Genomic DNA, 20,910 nt, shown 5'->3' with positions numbered 1-20,910 from the left:
AGACAAAACATGATTAAAATACAATGAATTGATAATAAGCATCACGTGACGCTTTTTATCCATTAATTATCTCTAATTAACGTAGGGATAATTTCATTGAACACAACATTATAATAATAACAACAAATATTCGATAAATGCATCATCTGCCATTTGCAGTCATTGAAAACTTGATAAAGATACTTTTGTTTTTTTTTTGTTAGGTGATTGACAAACATTATCAAGGTTTGTGTAAGCAACGGGTTGAAAAGTTAAAGTTAATAAATTGATAAAGCAAAGTATTTGATAAGTTATTATCATCATAGTTTGATTGTCAATCGTCAGTGACCATTTGAATTAATAAAAATTATCTATTATGATAAAAATCTTTTTTTTTTTTAAGATAACTCATACAAAATATTTTTTTTCCTAAGAATAATAGTAGCAATCAACTATAATGAAAATATTGAAAAGAACAATAGATATTTCCTGTAGGTTTTAAATTATTATTTTAATTGAACTAATTGTTAATGATCAATTTAAAAATTGATGTTAAATTTTACTGTCATCTTTCTTTGAATAGATTAAATAAAAATTACAAATTATTATCAACTATTATCATTAATTAAATTTATTTATTTTCAGATACTTCGATTTATGATTTCTTTTATCACTAAAATGACGTAAAATTGAAAGAATTATCTCCAAAGTTCAGACACCCTATTCCAATTGTCATATTTATTATCACGTTAAAAAAAATGCCCATATGTATATTTTTTGATTATTTGTCAAGTGTTAAATAACTCTTTTTCAAAACATATGTTAAAGAACTTTGAGTATGTAACAAATATAAAATGATTTTTTTAATCATTACAATTTTTATTAATTGGTGAATAATTATATACACTTATCCTGATCGTAGACATAACACATTAAATTAAATGAAAGACCATGGACTTTGTGCTGAATAGAAAATAGTGGGGAAAAATCGAGTGATTTAACATGTGTAAAATAATGTGCCTATTTTCCTTTCTAATATTTTAACTTATTTCCACATTAAGATGTATTTTTTTCTGCTTTAAATCATTTAATAAAGACTTTTATTCAATCTTAACGTCAAGATTAATTCAGGTTTAATTTATAACTGTTTTATTTACTATCTTTATTCCATTAACCTCAATTGTTATAATAAATCAATAATTATTCATACAATGACAATTTATAAACTTTGCAGATAAATTTAAAAATAAGAGTCTATTAGGAGTAATAACAATCATAATAGTTATAACGATTCTTTCCCCATCGATAATAATGATATAACATGTGTTAGTAGAAAGTTCTTTATTTTGTAAATGTAAATTTTTTTTTAATTATTTTATTTTGGAATTACAGATTGATTGGCTGAAATCTTGGGCTTGTCCGCGATAAATGTGCGCAATTTTAGAAGTGGGGATCGACCTGGTCGATACGTACTAAAGTTGTGTGCGGAGTAAGACGTCATTCAGTTTGTGTTTCGAATTATAAGAGTGAACATAAGGCTTTTTTATAAGTTTTATTAAACTCTTAAAAATCACAATAATCACTACTTGATGTTGATCGAGTTTACAGTTAATTTCATAAGAAATCTGTAAAGAATCCATCATCAAATAGTTATTGATAGTGACGAAAAAAACGACAACAATCTGACGATAACATATTCGAAATATTTATCGAGGTTAGTTTCTCGATTCTTTTTTAAAAAATACCGTATCGAATATTTTAAAGTAAAATGTTATACAGAAAATAATGTAAAATTTAATGAATGATAAAAAATAGATTTTAATTTTTCAGAGGGCGCTACAAGCAAAGAAAGTGTGTGGGTGTTTGAAAAAAGACAAAAGTTTTGGTGTTGCTGGACTAGAGTAAAGTGGAACGAAAACATAAATAGACTCGACCAGTTGCCAAATTGCGTTGGATAGCGTTCACTAAGTACAAAGACAGTATAAAAGTGCATCTATAGAGTTACTTTCAATAACTTTGGGTGACTTTTAATAAGTAGTTGGTCTCTATCTACGAAAGTTTCTGCGCGAAATTAATTATGTAATTATTTCGATACTTATTGATAACTGATTACGTGGCAAATCTAATCTTTTATTGATCGAACATCACAAACAACAAGTCAAAAAAAAGATATTTTCCATTATTTTTGAAATTCTTATCACAACTCAAGTTCACAAACTGGCTCCAGAAGTGAGGATTAAACAAATTGGAATGAGGGAGGACCTTTCGTCTATAATACGACACACCAGTAGTGATCATTTTTCTGAAGAACTTTAGCGGGATTGATTTTAGGCAAGACATCTAGCCGAATGTGGTCAGAGGTAGTTGATTAAATTGATTTTATGACCAAAATATATTTTTTTTCATCTATTTTTATTACTGATGATCACCGGGTGCAGTAAAACCTTCATTTGCTGGTACTTGTATCTCTGACGTCATTGGAAAGGCCTTCAACCCTGATTAATACTCAAGTTGCATTCAGATTTTATACAGAATCAGAAAAATTTCTTGATTTGATGAATAAAAATCAGATATTCTTTCATCGTCTTACAGCCCTGAAAAATTTATATAAATCTTTTCTCTAAAAGATTATATCATCATTTTCAAGAGTTTGTTAATCCTGAATAAATCACTACTTTCAAAAAGCACTGATTTAAAATTTAAATATACGACAGTTGATCAAAAGCAATAATATTTAGTAAAGCTTCATGAATTGACTACAAAATCTTTACACAACAAATGACTCAACGATCTACTTGATAAAAACGTAGAAAAATTATATTTCAGAATTTTTTATATAATTCCTAGTTGAAGTATTAATAACATCCAATATCTATTCTATTTTCAACGTCATAAAACTTTAAGTAAACATCATCAATTGATTGTTACTGACTAACATCAAGAACATAAAAATATACTGTGGTCTATCATTTTGAATTAAAAATAAAAATAACTGGAAGAGATAAAACAAAGATCTGGAGAATAAATTGACCACCATCAGCCACTCATTTGGGGGGATGCCCTGGGTGGCTGCCTGCTTTGATCTTCTGATCGGCCCAATATTTAGCTACTGTCTTGCTGTAAGAAAATTAGCACTACAAGCTGGAATACTACACGAAGCTGGTGGTGTTCTAACTAACATTTCAAGTGATAATAAACACGATCTAACTTTTCCTTCTACAAAAGCTTCTACAATGGCTCCTTGTGCTGAAGAAAAACATCAAGGTAAATTTTTATTTAATTCATAATTAAATCAAAACATTAATAATGATTTGTTTACTCTGAAATGTAATCTGTTAATGTACATAATTAACGCTTTTTTTATAGTTTTTTATTCTCTAGACAAATGATGTAAACATGACTTATAATCAACCACTTAGATTAACTTTTATATGAGTTTTATTGAAGAATTTATTGATAGACTGTCTGTTAATCAAAATGGAAGATAAAAGAAATCTCCAACTTATATGACATTTATTTTAACTTCAATAATCTAATTTTAATTCATTATAATGCATCACATTATGGTTGATAAGATTATTATTGATTTTAAAAGTTTACACGTCATAAATGAACTTAAAAATATTTAGTATTTTTGTTTAATACTTTCTAATTAAACTGGTTAAATTACTAAAACAGCAAACTATGTATTGGAGCATTAATAATGATGAGTATGTAAATTTTTAACTAGAATATGCTCATATGCTTCCGTCTTTCTTCATAAATTTAACTCGCGTGAGCTTTTTTTAAATGAAAACATGTGGACTCTGAAGTAAACAAGTCTTTTAACCTTTCATTCATAATAATAATGATTCTATTTATCGAGAAATAGCATTTTTAAATTCTTCTAAAAACAATTAACTATCAATGTTCTAATAAAAGACTTAGAACACTAGAAAATTTAGATAAATGAATAAATTAATGAAATGGTTCACTAACTCAATGTTTTTTTTCTTAACTATTTTATTTTTTCTTATTTATCAAGAAGTATTGTGCAGTTGTAGTTGATAAATAATTAGTCAAGGTCGATTAGGCAACTAGACTTTCTGTGTCATCAACACTTATTTCATTTTATTTTGAAAGAATGAATTAGATTTTAAACCGGTTTGAAAGAAAACCAGCCTCCAAAATCATCCAACCAGAGTCGTTTTTTTTTCTAGACCTACAGGTTGATATTTCTTTTGAAGAAATTCTTGGTATTTCTACCTAACAGGTCTTTAAATTGTGTCTCAACATTCTTTTAAATATCCTAGAGCAACAACATTATATTTCAAATGTATTCTTTTGGCTTTTCAAAATATTTTAGTTACAAATATTCATTAGTATTTAACATCGATTCTATTTGATTTATAAACAGGGAGATAAATTTATCTGTAGTGCCTAATGACAATTTATATATTCCTATTTAGAATATGCTGGGTAATTTCGCTCTATCAAGCCAACTTTCAAGATTGCAATAACAATTGATTCGTTTAATTTAAGTGGTATTAAATTGCTAGTATGTAAATTATTAAATTGAATTCATACTTTATATCTAATTCTTTTTATTTTATTACAATCAACATTCGAATGATGATCGTAATTATAATTATCAATCTTAGATCATACAAAACATCATCATCATCATCATCAATGAATGTGTTTAGTACACAACTATATTTTTTTTTTTCGTTGATGAGCTTCATTATCAGTCCTTTTAGAATTGTATATAACTTTACACAAAATTTTTTTAGTTTAACATTATTACAAACTTTATGATTTTTATTGTATATAAAATACTTAATTCTATTATCAATGAAATCTTCTATTTTTAGCAAATGACACCTAATTTTTATCATGTTTGATTAGTGGTATTTAATTATAATTATCAGTCTTTTAGTGATGTACAAAGTAATAAAAATGTCTTTTTATTAAAAAAATATAAACAATAGTAGTAATTACTATATTAGATTGGCATTGACAGACGAAATAAATTTTTAATCTAAAAAAATGAATAAGCAATTAAAAAACATTGTTTTGCAAATTTGATTGAGTCTTAAAAAATTATTAATCATTGACCAATAAATTTAAAGCACATGTGTAAGACTTGCAATATCATTCGGAGGTTTTTTTTTTCTCATAATCATGCATTATCACTAATTATGTAATTGTCTTGTAGGGAAACGTGATGACTAAAAAAATACGTCGATGAGATTAATAATTTATAAAGATTAGTCACAATAACAAAATTTGGATTTTTTTTTTTGACGTGCTCATGATTATCTATATAAAAGAACAGAATAAACTTTATCATTTAATTGTTCATTACTATCTAGTTTTAAGTTTTTTTAAATTATATTTTTATACTGAATATTAAATCTTTTAGACTTCTATTGAAAAGGCAGTTTTTTTGTATTAAATATAAGAAATTAAGTGCAATTATCATATGTTAATTACTAGTATATGCCATTATTATTAATATTATACGAAAAAATAGAAAAAATACAAAAAGTCTAAATAAAAAGTCACATTGAACCTTGGGTAAAGTTTTTGTTTTAAGTTGAAATTGTAAAAAAATCATTGCTAAAATTAACAAGATAATATTAATTGCAATTTTTACAAGGACAGATAAGAAGCTGTCAATTTCATTTGTATTCAGAATAAATTGATGGGAAAAGTTTTTATAAAATCAAAAAATTATTGATGATAGTTTGTTTATTTCTTATGACACAAACAATTAACATTCATTATGTTTAAATTTTATTCATATGTATAGAATAAATTAAGCTTTTTTGAGTGCATTATTATCAGTAAGATTTTAAAGAATTTTATTTCCATTTTTCTTCTGTTATCATAGTAAATAAAGGTATACTGAATAGAATATAAATAATTTGTAGATCAAGGTTTCATTAAAAAAAACTTTTGGCAACTATTTGAAAGTCAAAATACTATTTTATGTAGACGTAGATTTTGTTTGAAAAATATTTAATATTGATGACAAACCTAGAAAGGAAAAATTTTCATTTTTAATGAGATTTCTAATAATAAAATGTTTACAATACAAATTAATAAATTCATGAATTGTTTAATGATTCATTCAATTGAAAAAACGATAGTATAAAATCATGTCTTGACCGAAGTCAATCGCAGTCTTTTAGAAGGTCTTGAATGACACGTTTTACTTCCTCGTTCATGAAATTTTATTCTTTAAATTGCAAAGCAATAAGAACAAAGAAATTTCAGTTATTTTTTTTCAAAAGCGATAAATAAATGAATAATGACTACTAAGAGTTCTTTTGAAATAAAATTACGAATACAATAATTGTCATTCTTATAAAACTAAATTACTTCCTTCTTAGAAAATATTTTTAAAAAATATTCACTCTATATTAAAACAATTAATTTTTTACTCAATCATAAATCAATATAGTATTGAATATCAATGAAATTTTTAAAAAATTATTAAACACAGAATAAATGACGTTGTTCATCTAATATACATAGTGAACAAAACATGCATTAAATACATAAGTGTTAGTTTGCTTCTACGAATATATACTTCACATTCAAAATAAACGTCAACAGCTTGAAATAGAGGAAAATGTGTATAAATGTCACAATATTATCATCTAATCTTCAGTGCTAAACAGATTCTCGCGATATCTGAACGTGTCATTATTTAATCTTCTTCAATAGTCCTTTTATTTTATCAGTTCACAATGTGTATTGTTGGTGAGTTAATGTTTCATAGTTAAAATTAAGTTGAGGAAATTTTTAATTATATAATTAGTTAACGATTCAATTATTTAAATTAGACGACAATATAAAATAGTGTAATTAGCTGTAATAAGCTCTATTATTATTTAAATCTAAGTGCATTCATTTGGATTGAAAATATTAGTTGCAATATAAAATGATCAACAAGAACTATAGTGTAATATATATGTGTGTAATGCCAGAAGTTTTAAATTAACTAAATATGTATCATTAAAAAATAATCTGTTTTTTTTTTCAGAATCGAATAAAGATTCATCAGTGAGAGCTCCGGGAATTTTAAAATCACCAAGAAAATTTTCTGGAGTTGTAATTGCTATGTCTGGTCTTCCTGCACGCGGAAAATCTCAAGTTGCACAAAGTCTTGCACGAAGGCTTAATTGGAGTGGCGAGTCTGCTAAAGGTAATTATGTAACTAAAATTAATAATAATCTATTTTACTCTAATTATTGGAATGGATTTATTATTATCAATATTATTGTACATGATAATCAACAATCGATATAAGATCTGAGCATAGTAATATCGGTCTATTGACCTCGGTCACTTAAATTAATTGATTACGTCAGTGGAAATTGGCAACAATCTTGTTGAACACGCGCATACCCTAATTTCACAATACTGACTAAGAAAACTAAATTTATTTCAAATGCACTCTTTCATTCGAAAATTTATTTTTATTTAGAACAAATCTATATACAAAAAGGAAAAATTGAAGTTTCTTTCATATCAATAGTTATTTTCAACAACTTCCTTTTTATTTTTTAAGATAAAATAATCAAGATTGAGCAACAATATATATATATATATTATATAATAAATATTACTGGGAATTATATTTGATAAAATGAAGACGTTAAGCCAATCGATTGATAACAATAAACATTAGTTAATCTATTTGTTATTAAGATGTCTATATTTTTTTCTAACATCTCAACCTAATGAAAATTGAATGAAAACAATTATAATCAGTATAAATTACAATAAAGATTCAATAGTTATATTAATAAGATTTTATTTCTTTGTTTATAGTGATGCGAGTAAGTGATTATCGGCGGAAGAAACTCGAGCTTTATGGCACCCACGAGCTTTTCCGTCCGGATCACGCAGCTAATTCAGCCCTCAGGTCGTTGGCAACGCGTGATGCGATGCACGACTGCGCTGCATGGTTGGCATCTGGAAATTCTGTAGCTGTAAGCATATTCGTCACCAAAAAACACTACTGTCCTTCAAAACAATTAAATAATACCACTTATAAATAATTAATAAACAAATTGTTTACAAAAAAATTATTTTAAATATTATGTGGTAAAATATTCCAATCAATGAACTATCAAAAATGTATTTTGCTATGAAAAGTAATTGCAAAACCTTCCTGAGTATTGGAAATGTATAAAGGATGAGTTTTTTTTCTTCCTTTGCACGTTAAGATCCTCGATGGTTGCCTGGTGAGGAAAGATCAACGTGCGGAGGTATTTGACTACTTCAATGGACAACTGGGTTATCGAGTTCTCTTCATCGAGTGTGTCTGTGATGATCCCAAAGCTCTGGAGCAAAATTATGCTGAGGTGATTCGTCACAGCGCCGATTATGCTAGAATGGATCCCTTGGCAGCTGCAGAAGATCTAAAGCTCAAGGTAGCACACTATGTTCGTGCTTATGAACCAATGGATGAGAAAAATTATCCCAGGGTTACTATCGACACTATTACTTTGGATATTCAAGTACACAAAGTCAGTGGACATGTTGAGAGTAAAGTCCTTGGATATCTGGGCTGTATTAATATTAAACCACACACTCTCTATTTTTCACGGGTAAGAATAATAAATAATTCATTTTAAAATTTTTATCTAAATATATAAAATTTATATTAAATTGTAATTGAATATGTTTTAGCATGGTGAAAGTGAATACAACGTCTTGGGAAAAATTGGAGGTGATGCAGTATTAAGTGCACGTGGAGAACGTTATGCTCAAGCATTAGCTACAAGAATTAATGCAATGCATATACCAGACTTGCGTGTGCTTACCAGCCGGTTACGAAGAACAATTGCAACAGCACGAGGCATCGAAGCACCTCAAGAGCACGTTGCTGAATTAAATGAGCTTGATGCGGGTATTTGTGAAGGCCTTTCTTATGAAGAAATGCAAGAACATTATCCACAGGTATATTTACAAAATTTCTTGAACAATTTTCATAATCAATTTAACTAATTATCTAAAGAAAATTCCTTTTTTCACTTCAGGAATTTGCTTGGAGAGATCAGGATAAACTTCGATATCGTTACCCTTGGGGCGAAAGCTATGTAGACATAATGCAACGAGTAGAACCCGTGATAGCAGAACTTGAACAAGCAAACAATGTTCTTGTGGTTTCACATCAAGCAGTTTTACGTTGTTTAATTGGCTTTTTCCTTGACAAAAAACCTGAAGAATTGCCTTATATGGAAGTACCACTTCACACAATTATACGAATTTCAAGTCATGGCTTTGACTATCGGTTAGAGTTCATTAAGATGCCTATTGAGTGTGTTAACACTACCAGGAATAAACCTCAAAACTGTAATGCTAACCGAACTGCAGCTGATGCTCTATTAACTGTACCAGCTCATTTTGATATCCCTGATCCTTGGAGAAATCCTGGAGGTGGTCCAACACTTGTTCAACAACACTGAGGAGAATGTGATGAAGAGAAGCCGTCCACATCGACTTCTTCTTCATCATCAGCTTTCTTGTCATCAAGAAAGTCGATAAATTGATATAAACAATTGATGACAAATTCTATTGAAAATTAAAAACAAGTTAAATATGTAATAATAATTTTAACATTAAAGGTAAGTCATTATCTTTTTGTTAATGCAAATTATTTACAAACAAATATTTATTTGCATTTTTACTGATAAAAAGAAAATAACGATGTTATAAAAGCCTTGAAAAGGGATGTGAAGAATTTTCTGTACTTGAATTTTTTTAAAAATTGTTTGACTGAAGACTCAGAAAAGACGTGTGCCAATGAAATTGTAGAATAATAAAAAAAAACAATCAATAATGGATAAGTTTATCAGATGAAAAACATTGATAAAAGGATCGAATAAAATTAATATAGCAGCGTTGCTGTTTTTTTTAAAAATAAATCTTGAAAAATACTTTATAATATTTGTTTATTTTAACTTGAATTTCAATCAATATATAATTTGAATATTGTATTTTTTCAAGTATTAATGACAAAAATTTATATCTATTTGACTCAATTAAATTATCGCTAATTGTGCTATAAGAACAATGAATGTAAACTTAAAAAAACTCAAGCACGACTGATTCATTTCTAAATGTATACTAGACTCATTGATTTACGTGCATTTGACGTTCTAAAATAAGAAAAAAATTATTGCAATACTATATTAATCAATGGTAGACTCTATTAAGAAGACTTTACATAAAATTAGGAAAATAATACAAGTAGATATGTTATGCATAGATAAGAAAACAATTGATTCAATGAGAATAAAATATGACAGCAGTCAACAATGTCAATTACCATTTTTTAACGTAGTATTATATTAAAATAATCACTTTAACAATTCATTCTATGGATTAACGTTGATATTAATTGATGAATTATAATTTTAATTGTAGTATATATTTTTTTAGAAAGCTTTGAAGCAAAAATGTGGAATTTAAGCATAATGTAGATTTCGATATTATACTTCATAGAATAAATTGTTAATATTAATTATTAAATGATTCAATAACTGTTTTTAAACTTTAATAATTATATCTACTTGCATATGATTTAAAAAATCAAAAACGTGATTATATGAAAAAATAATTAGTTGATAAAGGATATATATCATGTTGTGAGAGTTATTGCATAGAAATAAGACGTCATACGTACTATATTAAAATTGTAGAATTTTTTTTATTAACAATTCAATATTGTAAAGAAATAAATAATTTTTTTATACAAACTCTTCTTGCCAGTCTATCGCCGATTATTCTCCGATTCAGTGCTATTACATTATTTTTAAATTTTGATATATTCATAACATTGTAGATATTATTTTCTTTACAACAAATTTTTCATCATTATTGATGTCGATAATGAAAACTTTTTTACCTTGAAATTATCATAATTGCATGATTACTTCCAATTTTCATTCGCCAAATTTAAAATTTCCTCAATAATTGAAAGTATTTACATATTTAAAAAATTATATAATATGTGAATAAAATAGGAATAATGAGAAAGTTAAGACAACTCAATGATGATTGATGAAGAAATTAAAAACAGATTTATGTTCATTTATTTTTTAACTTTACATTATTGACTAAATAGTTTTGAACTATTTTATAAAATATATTCTTTGAATCTATGATAACTTCAACCTAAAAATATTCAAGTAATTGTTTGCTTCTCAGCCTAAAAATCCAGCAAATATACCAAGTATACTACCAGTCATGTAAAACGGTGAAGCAATAATTCCTCCGAGCAAAGGAATTCCAGCAAAAGTATCGCCAATCCATGAAAATAATCCATTATTACCGGTGTTACCTTCTGTTGTCTCATCATTTGCTTCTGTAGATCCTGAAGAATCCGTAGTAGATTCTGTAGACCCGGAAGAGTCAGTTGTGGTTTCTGAAGAATCAGTGGTAGATTCTGTAGATCCTGAAGAATCAGTAGTAGATTCTGTAGATCCTGAAGAGTCAGTTGTGGTTTCTGAAGAATCAGTGGTAGATTCTGTAGATCCTGAAGAGTCAGTTGTTGATTCTGACTCTGAAGAGTCATCAGATGACCCACCGAATAAACTACTGAGAAAGCCATCAAGACCTCCTCCAGAAGATTCTGTTGTTGTCTGATCATTTGCTTCTGTAGATCCTGAAGAATCAGTAGTAGATTCTGTAGACCCTGTAGAGTCAGTTGTAGATCCGGTTGTTGTAGTTGTTTCTGAAGCTTCAGTTGTTGTTGATGATGTTGTATCTGGAGCTTCAGTGGTGGTGGTGGTTGTTGTCGTCGTCGTTGTTGTTGTAGTTGTAGTCGTTGATGTAGTTGTATCCTCTGATGATCCTGTATCGTCAGACGACCCCATCAAATTATTAATTAAATCACCCAGTGATCCCGATGATTCACCAGTGGTACCTAATAAACTAGGAGCTTCTGTCGTTAGTTGTGATGAATTTGCAAATCCTAGAACTAATTGACGTTTTTGTCTCGCTGCTGAAATAGTAGTATAATAATTTATATCCACATTACATTTTAAAATTGCATTCTATTTTCACTTTATAGTTTCACATTAATTAAATATTTACCAAATGCTGTGTTGATATGAATACATCCTATAACCACAAGTAAAAATAACCAAATTTGCTGATTTGATGAATTCATTTTGTAAGATTATTTTATTTTAATTTTTTTAGAAATATATAAAATAAAAATATTGAACAAAAACTATTGTTGAACTAAAAGTGATAACTGTCAAGAACGACTTTTTATAATTTCTTATCAATACTGAACAATTATTTGTAGTTATTTTACACAATATCTAAGTTAAGTAGAATGCATGGAAATGTATAATTTTGTTTTTTTACCATTCTTAACATTGTTTTATATACATTTATTATTTCTTTATTTAAACTTTAGAAATAAAAAACGATGATGAAGTTATTTGTTTTCGGGAAGATAAATAAAATTTTGACACTTAAATCGTTCCATGTAAATTAATGTATTTTGTGTTAGTTTCATTTAAAATTTTGGTTTTTCATTGATAACACATTACTTACTATTCATTACATATAGTATAAAATTAAATACTTAATAAGTGTACATATTTATTTATGACTAGAATGATGCACATATTGAAAATGTCCTTATTTCAACTTTTATAAATCAAATGGAAATTGTCAATAGACTAGAAAAACGTGTTCGTTAATTATTAATATATAAAATAGCATCAATATATTTCTTTAATTAGAAAATATGTTTAATTTATCAAAACTAATGAACTTAGTATCAACATCCATAAAAAATGGATTTCTCTCTTAAAACCATCAGGGACTAGATTTTATGTATATTGAAAAGAATATTAATAATAAAGCTGCATGATTAATAATTAAAGTCTCATTAGTTTCAAGGTATAATCACGTTGCTTAGCTGCTAAATGAAGATCTAAACTCTTCAACATCCGTGATCTCAATTCGTACTCAGTAGAAACAGTTCCTCTTCTTTTATTTGTATGATGAATTTCTTGGATTATTTCTTCATTTTCCGAAGTTGATTTTTCATACTTTGGAGTATATTTAACAATATTTTTCATAAAATCTACAGCAACTTTCCTGCATGTATCATAACCAGATAATTGAATACTTTTAGCACGAATTCTAGAATATTCTCTTGGAGTTGGATGAATAGCACGACTTATTGCTGATGTGATGGTAGATGATGATCCAGGAAGATCTTTGAATACTTTTGTTAATACCTTTTTCATAACTTCTTCTTCAGTATCAGATTCTTCTGTAAAAATAAATTTATTTATTGACAAAAAATTATTTAAAATCTTTCAAAATATATTGTTAACGCAAAACTGTTACCTAAATCACTGGTATTATTATCAAAGTACGAATCATCTCTCACAGCTCGTTGCAACTCTAGAACTTTAGCTAATGCTAATTGTAAATATTCTCGAGAATTTGGTTCTTCTTTAACTTTCTTCACCTTCTCCTTATTCGTAAGAGAGGGAGCCTAATTAATAATTATAAAAACTTTTTAATCATCAATACAATAAAAACAAGCTATTAATATTAATAAATTAATAAAAACTCACAGAGCATGATCTTTTCATGATTATATAGTATTTTTAACCACTGTAATTAATTAACAGAAAAAATTAATCTAATAATTTATAAAAAAAAAACAGATTTTGACAAAAAAATTTTAACGGTCTTTAATACGATGTTGAGTTGTTGTCTATAAACCGTTAGAAGTACGATTGGGGGTGCTTCCTATCTGGCGCGTGCCTCTTATCCCCTCTTTTAGCCCCCTTTAGCAGCTGCATTTCGACCCCCGCTCGCTCACATAATCATTATTTCACCTAACTATAACCGTCGAACTGACATTCAACACAATTGGGTACATACAGACATATACGCCTCAGCTGCATTTATATATATCAAAATAAAATGTGATTTTATTGATTCTAGTAAAATTATTTTATCAATATTAGAACTAAAATGATTTTTTAAAATGCTTTATACTACGTTCATCAACTCTTTATTATATTTTTAATAACTCAAAGACAATAATTTAAATAAATTTTTATTCTATCAGTAAATCTTTTTATTAAATCACTAACACTGAAAAACATGAATTTCTATTTACATAAATAAAAAGAATTTTTATTGTATTATCGACAAAAATATTTATTTTATACATATATCTGGATACATTGTTCTCTTAATATTAGAATTTTATTATACATAATATGGACAATAAACTTTTATTAATGTCGAACAATATCTTCAACTCAGCATAGAGGCAAGTGCACCAAACATGTATCCGATACCATAAAATACTGGTGAAAGAAGAAAACCTAATGGTACCATATCTGTAATTTCACCCATATATGTAAACATCCCACTTCCACCAGAACTACTGGAACTTCCAGATGAACCTGAAGAGCTAGATGAGCTTGATGAACCAGCACCACCAGATGACATAGATGGGTCAGATGACATACTTGGGCTAGATGAACCAGCACCACCAGAAGACATAGATGGGCTTGATGAACCAACACCACCAGAGGACATAGATGGGTCAGATGACATACTTGGGCTAGATGAACCAGCACCACCAGAAGACATAGATGGGCTTGATGAACCAGCACCACCAGAGGACATAGATGGGTCAGATGAACCTGAAGAGCTAGATGAGCTTGATGGGTCAGATGACATAGATGGGCTAGATGAACCAGCACCACTAGAGGACATAGATGGGCTAGATGAACCTGAAGAGCTAGATGGGTCAGATGACATAGATGGGCTAGATGAACTGGCACCACCAGATGACATAGACGAACTGGTGGAACCTGATGATACAGAGGCTGGAGTAGTTTGAGCAGACATCGGTGAAGATGTTGGAGATGCAGCTGTAGTAAGTGAGCTGGCACTCATACTGGAGGATGTTGTTGCTTGTCGTCTAGCTCTGCCTAATAAAATTTTTATCATAAAATATATATTTATAAATATATACTTACATACTTAATAATGTTGAAGAATCATTATTCATTTACATAACATCTGTACATAGTTAATGGTTTGAATATTTCTCATGAAATTTTTGACAATATGTTTAGTCGTAAAACTCACTGACATAAGTCTGAAAGCGATTTCAACTTATTGACTTTTAAAGAAAAAAATGTTCACCTGCATCACTGATATATGTACATCCCAAGATGACAACAAAAAATAATACAATTTTTCCATTTGGCGATTTCATTTTTTAAAACCAATTATTATTTTTATTTTCTTAATACTTGTTGATATTGGACAAGAATTATATGTGGAATGGTGATGGCTTAGGCAAAGCCTTCTTTTATAAATTCGTTATCATTCAGTTAATTACCTAGGAGTCATAGTACATAACGGCTTTGATCGCTTCTAAATAACATAATAGCGAAAGCGGAGTTAAAGATAAAAACAATTATGACAACCTTGAATAGTAAACATTATTATTAAATAATCTTATGCATTCTAGATTGTTATAATTAACACTTAGTGCATTTTTATAACTTATAATTCGAATGTCATGGTAATATAATAAGAGTAATCAATCAAATTGAAGATCATTTGAATATTTTCCATCAATTACTCTTCTCAGTCATCATGATTTTATGTAGAAAATCATTCTTTTATAGTACATTAGAAAATATCAATATCAATTAATTTTTAAGGAATATTAATAATAAAGTTTGAACTTTTTGAACTAATGTTTCATTTCGTCGAATGTAGAACCATTTTTTAAAAAACGTCTGATCGATGAATTGTTATTGTTATAATTGTTTGCATAAGTGTTTTACTACTAGATTTTTTTTTGCTATTGAGAAACTTATAGACAATAATTTACCAACAAATAGGTACATTACATAACAAATGATAATAAAACACTAATATATAGAATAAATTTTAGAATTATTAATAAGAAAAATCTTTCCTTCAAATTATTTAATAGACATAATTATTCTTGGGAAGATTCTTTTGAAATTTAATTAACAAATTATTCCCTAAAAATTAAATAATGAATATATTGTACATGATTAAGGAAAGAAGGAAAATATAGGAAAAAAGTAGATGAAATATTTTCACTTCTTTATGTTCAATTTTTATTGAATTATTTATTACAGAAAATTTTAAACCATATATCTTATCAGATTTACAATCAATTAATTATCAATTTTGTTTGTTTCAATTAGAATAATTCTTGCTCAACTAAACATATCCATAGTAGCACTCATAAGCCTTCCAGTGCCTGAAAAGATTGGAGCCATGTATCCTCCCACAAGTGGTACACTATGCATCATTCTTGCGAGATAGGTAAACATTCCTCCTCTCTTTGGTTCATCCGCTGCTTAGCCATATTAATCATAGCAAAAATATTGAAAATAATAAACCATAATTATTTAAGTGTTTTTAGAGTAATTACTTATGAAAATGAGATACTTACATTGTGCCATACTAATAGATACACAGATAATAACCACAATCAATACAAGTTTTTCATTTGAAAAATTCATTTTAAATGAAAAATTGAGGAACAATTATATCCAACGAAAGTTTAAAGTCAAGTAAACATTACCAATGTCAAGAGAATGCCTTTTTATAGGTTTTTTTATCAGCTAATGATAGTTATTGAATAGTTATTCAATGCTCAATAGTTTACTGATAAAACTTCATTAGCTTTTATTCTCAATTAGTCAGAAGATATCAACACTTATGCATAAATCGGACCCAATTATTTTATAAAATATAATGTCGTGATTAATATTAGTAAAAGTATGACTTATATAGTTCTATTCTAGTATTTCTAGAATTTTTTTTTAGAATAACGTTGAGATGATTAAATCCAAAACATGAATTACTCATATTTATTGAAATATCATAAAGTAGTAAATTTGATATAATCCTCAGAATTTTTGATTGTTTGTCAGTACAAGAATTACGTAAAACGGCTATGCCAATTTGAAGATTCTTTTTGAAGAAATTTTATTTCAATTAGTTGAATGGATCTAGGGTGACAATTTGAGCTTTAAGCTCTATGTAGTTATATAGAAGGTGAAAGGTGGTTGGCTAGATAAAAATTTAAACTGTTCAATTTTCATTCAATACAGGGTTACTATTCATTACTTTATTTTCTGTGATTGATAACATTAATATTTTGAAAACAAAGTCAAAGGGATTCGCTCGTCAATAAACATAATAATACATTAAATTATAATTTGATGACAGATTAGAAAAATGATATGCATTTAATGACTATCATTACTTTATTTAACATTATCTCTGTTTTAATTGAATTTTCAATATTAATAAATAAAGAAAGTGGATAAAAAAACATGTGAAATTTTGAAAAAATAATTTATTTTGCAAATAATTTATATGATTAATTCATTTATTTATGCTTTTGGCATATTTTCTCATTACAGACTGATGTAAAATCTGTCAACAATATATGGTGGATTTATTTTTTTCATTTTTAGCCCAAGATACCAAGAATACCTCCTAACATACCACCAACTAAATACAAAATTGGCGATACAATACCCCCAACAAGTGGAACAGGCACAAGAGTATCACCAAGGAAAGTAAGGAGTCCTTTGCTAGCAGGTTTGGTTGGAGAATCTGACGATGTGCCTGATGATGAAGGTGGTGTTGTAGTTGGTGAAGCAGTGGATCCACTGTTATCGGTTTGCCGTTTTTGTCTCAATCCTTAAAATAAGTTACAATTAATTTATAGATGATAATCAATTAAAGTAACAAAAATTGATGTTATAACTACTTCGTATGTCTGTTTAAACGGCTTAATACTGTCTTAAATGTAGTTTAGAGTACATCCTCAAATAGATGGATGAATTGATTAATCTGCAGGAATCTCAGTATACCTTTTTTTTCAATAATTGTCAGTAAGACATTTTTATTTATTCCTTTATTGATCAACTGATTTCAACGAAGCTAAATAAAATGATAAATTTTAAATACCTTCAACTGAATTCACATGAATACATGTTGCAATAACAACTACCAATATTATGATGCTTCTTTTGGATGAAAACATGATATATTGAGTTATTATTTTTTTTTTATAAACCCTCAAGTGAGAACTATGTAAATAATAGTCGAAATGAAGACAAACCAGGAGTTAAACTGAATTTATGAGTTTAAAACCGGCCTTTTTATTAGTTTTTTATCAGTTTAAAATAGCAGTTTAAAGAAATATCCTTATGTTAGAATTCATAAAGAACATGTAATTTTTGTAAATACATCATTAATATTTCGTATGATATTGCATGAGTTATTTCAGTATTGAGGAAGAAAGTCTTTAAAATAATGTTGAATGTTGAGGAAAAATGCAGTTAACCTTGTCTTTATCATTATTGAATAATTATTAAAACTAGTGTACTGTAAGACCAAAACTAATTAAAGTTTCTTTTTCTTGACAATTTACAATATAACGTATGTTGTTGGATAATAAAACAAATAGTTGAAATATTCATTCGCATTTTTGCTTCAATTACTTCCAACCTTCAATATCACCAGTTTTAACTACAAAGTGATACTATGCTTATTAAAATTAAAGTTTCCCGTTAAGTTGATCTTGATAACTAAACCAAAACTGCATAAAAAGTTATACTTTTGTTTAATTGATATTAACAAGCTTAAGCACTTGTTGAAGTTAAAATTTAAAAAAATCCATTATTTTTTTATTGTGAGAGTTGAAACATGGCGTCTATATATCATTTGGGCCTTATTATTAAGAGACGCTCCGCATACTTTGAAAAGAAAAAGAAAAAATTCTGGTTTAATTATTACAGTAGCTTGTGTAACCTAAACTTACTATAGATATACTTCTGTGAAGTATCTCTTCGAAAAGTGTCTGAGGAATTCTCTTCTCAATTCGACTTAAGTATAATTCTTTATATTCTATCGTGTGAGAGTGACTTTACTAATAAATACCTCTATCAGATAAAATTTAGCATCGTTGTTGTCACTCTCCCTCCCTTTAAGTTTTCTAATTGTCACATTTAGCCTCAGTTGGAGAACGGTGTTCGTATGAGTAGCTTTTCTATTGTTTTATCAGTGATTACATAAATAAAACCAAAACTAAAACCTACATACTGTGTTGAACCCCACAAAAGCCAACATATATATTGAAAAAAAATTTTCATTGTTTAAATCATATTAGTTAATCTTTCACAATTGAAGATTTATCTTTTGATATTGTATTGAAGGTGATATTATTGATTGCTGAGCAAAGTATTCATAGAACTTTTTAGTAAAGAAAGTGATGGATCAACTATTACACTGATAGAAGATTATAGTTATATTAAGATACAAAAAAATTATAACAATAATAAGATATATTGTTTTAAGCACATAAGCTTTTATTGATAAATTAATTACATGATTGCATCGACATCGTTTACTAATGTATAAGTCAAGTAATGAACTTATTTAAAAATGATAGATACATTACTAATCAAATCAATATACATTTTTTAATTCTCCGAATGCCTATAAATAAACTCAAAATATATGTAGTACTCATTAAAGATTCATTAGTATAGAAGGTATTTTTGCAACTAATTTAGAATAAAATTCATACAATTACTTACTTTCACTAGTCATGTCTTTAGATAAATATTCTCTGTCTATTCGTAGCTTGTAGTAATGCATAAAGTTTTGAATCGGATATAAATTAGTAATAATAAATCCATTCAAGATAGTTTTAATAAATTATGCTACTATTTCACGAAATCTCTCGACAATTTTCATTCTCTCGCGACATTTATTAAGTCTTACAGCAATATTTAGTCAACTTATTATTTATCATTTATAGGGTTTTTTATATCGTTTTTTTCGTCAGTAAAATTAATTAGAATTTCTGTTTAACGTTGATTGATGGTTAACTTATGATTAACGAGTGTAATCAGAATATTAATTATTTCATATTTTATTTATTCATTTATTTAGAGCTTACATATATCAATATCAATATTTTTTTAATTCAATTTCAATAATCAATAATATTAATTAATTATAATTTTTATGTTTATATACGATTTAACAAAATAAAACTATTAATTACTACAACAGTCAAGCAAGCAAGGTAAATTGGTAACACAGTTTTTAAAATTTTATTTACTTATAATTATTCACTTATTTAGTTATTTTTAAATAATGTATTCTTCATTTATGTCTTTTCGACTTTTCGACAAATCTGTTTAAGAATACTTGAAAAACCTAAGAAATTCATCAGAAGAATAAAATTTATTTACCCAAAAAATATTCTTTTTCAATATTATTCCTTTTTTTTGAAAACTTGCTTTCTTTTTCTGCCTGATTAATACATTTAATTGTTTTTTTCTTCAAATAAATAATGACTAGATGATTTTTTCCAAGTAAATTCACAAATATTTATATTTACCAATTACAAATTCAGTGTAAATATACTTATGGCATATGAATTTGAAATAGTTACTTTTTATGATTACAATGAAATAAAAAAAAAAACTTTAAAAAATTCAAATAAAAAAGCGTGCATCATTTTTTTTTATATTTATATATATTTTAGTTAATACTTATGTCTATATTCTTTATTTCTTCTTTTTTTCTCTTATTTTCTCAATTTTTTTTTTCATTTTATATACAATACTAAACTACCTATGCAATCTGTCCACATCTGAAAGCGATGATTCTGTTTTTCTTTTTTATAAAAAAAAATTTACTCAATAAAATCAAGATAAAATTTGAATTTAAAAATTGATGATAAATAATGACAAATTCAATAATTTATAATTACAGCGTCAATAATTCTAACAATAATTATTAATTATATACCATGATGTTATGTTTTATTATTAATTGTTATTAATA

The 20,910-nt window shown here is 27.1% G+C and overlaps 5 protein-coding genes across 10 annotated transcripts; 1 reads left to right on the top strand and 4 right to left on the bottom strand.

The window, feature by feature from the left end:
• The first annotated feature begins 1,453 nt into the window (after window positions 1–1,453).
• On the top strand, window positions 1,454–9,917 carry LOC118071788 (6-phosphofructo-2-kinase/fructose-2,6-bisphosphatase-like). 2 transcript variants are annotated; one of them, XM_035091189.1, is made up of 7 exons: window positions 1,454–1,693; window positions 1,810–3,243; window positions 7,013–7,174; window positions 7,804–7,964; window positions 8,202–8,585; window positions 8,668–8,937; window positions 9,018–9,917. In XM_035091189.1, the coding sequence occupies exons 2-7, from the start codon at window positions 3,036–3,038 to the stop codon at window positions 9,444–9,446; spliced, it is 1,614 nt and encodes a 537-aa protein (XP_034947080.1). In that variant the 5' UTR covers window positions 1,454–1,693; window positions 1,810–3,035; the 3' UTR covers window positions 9,447–9,917. The 2 variants fall into 2 exon arrangements, with proteins under 2 accessions (XP_034947080.1, XP_034947081.1); XM_035091190.1 differs by lacking the exons at window positions 1,454–1,693; window positions 1,810–3,243 and adding an exon at window positions 6,411–6,729.
• A 1,120-nt stretch (window positions 9,918–11,037) lies between these two features.
• Window positions 11,038–12,218, bottom strand: LOC118071792 (cell wall protein DAN4-like). The gene is made up of 2 exons (XM_035091195.1): window positions 12,079–12,218; window positions 11,038–11,986 (listed from the first exon to the last, which is right to left on the bottom strand). Exons 1-2 carry the CDS (start codon window positions 12,152–12,154, stop codon window positions 11,187–11,189), a joined length of 876 nt encoding a protein of 291 aa, XP_034947086.1. The 5' UTR covers window positions 12,155–12,218; the 3' UTR covers window positions 11,038–11,186.
• Window positions 12,219–12,835: 617 nt separating this feature from the next.
• On the bottom strand, window positions 12,836–13,607 carry LOC118072143 (uncharacterized). Its single transcript, XM_035091785.1, has 3 exons — window positions 13,590–13,607; window positions 13,357–13,507; window positions 12,836–13,279 (listed from the first exon to the last, which is right to left on the bottom strand). The coding sequence occupies exons 1-3, from the start codon at window positions 13,605–13,607 to the stop codon at window positions 12,879–12,881; spliced, it is 570 nt and encodes a 189-aa protein (XP_034947676.1). The 3' UTR covers window positions 12,836–12,878.
• A 550-nt stretch (window positions 13,608–14,157) lies between these two features.
• LOC118072159 (uncharacterized protein DDB_G0271670-like) lies at window positions 14,158–15,340 on the bottom strand. 5 transcript variants are annotated; one of them, XM_035091817.1, is made up of 3 exons: window positions 15,187–15,340; window positions 14,579–14,969; window positions 14,158–14,461 (listed from the first exon to the last, which is right to left on the bottom strand). In XM_035091817.1, the coding sequence occupies exons 1-3, from the start codon at window positions 15,257–15,259 to the stop codon at window positions 14,284–14,286; spliced, it is 642 nt and encodes a 213-aa protein (XP_034947708.1). In that variant the 5' UTR covers window positions 15,260–15,340; the 3' UTR covers window positions 14,158–14,283. The 5 variants fall into 5 exon arrangements, with proteins under 5 accessions (XP_034947708.1, XP_034947706.1, XP_034947707.1 ...); XM_035091815.1 differs by having other exon boundaries at window positions 14,158–14,552; window positions 14,607–14,969; XM_035091816.1 differs by having other exon boundaries at window positions 14,158–14,552; window positions 14,643–14,969.
• A 1,791-nt stretch (window positions 15,341–17,131) lies between these two features.
• LOC118072163 (uncharacterized) lies at window positions 17,132–18,187 on the bottom strand. The gene is made up of 2 exons (XM_035091821.1): window positions 18,016–18,187; window positions 17,132–17,745 (listed from the first exon to the last, which is right to left on the bottom strand). The coding sequence occupies exons 1-2, from the start codon at window positions 18,089–18,091 to the stop codon at window positions 17,513–17,515; spliced, it is 309 nt and encodes a 102-aa protein (XP_034947712.1). The 5' UTR covers window positions 18,092–18,187; the 3' UTR covers window positions 17,132–17,512.
• Between the last annotated feature and the right edge of the window lie 2,723 nt (window positions 18,188–20,910).

This window comes from Chelonus insularis, unplaced genomic scaffold (assembly GCF_013357705.1).
Source record: "Chelonus insularis isolate UGA/USDA-ARS -01 unplaced genomic scaffold, ASM1335770v1 contig_88_pilon, whole genome shotgun sequence".
Lineage (NCBI taxonomy): Eukaryota > Metazoa > Arthropoda > Insecta > Hymenoptera > Braconidae > Chelonus > Chelonus insularis.
Note: the sequence above shows the minus strand (reverse complement) of the source record. Positions and strands in the feature narration are given on the sequence as shown.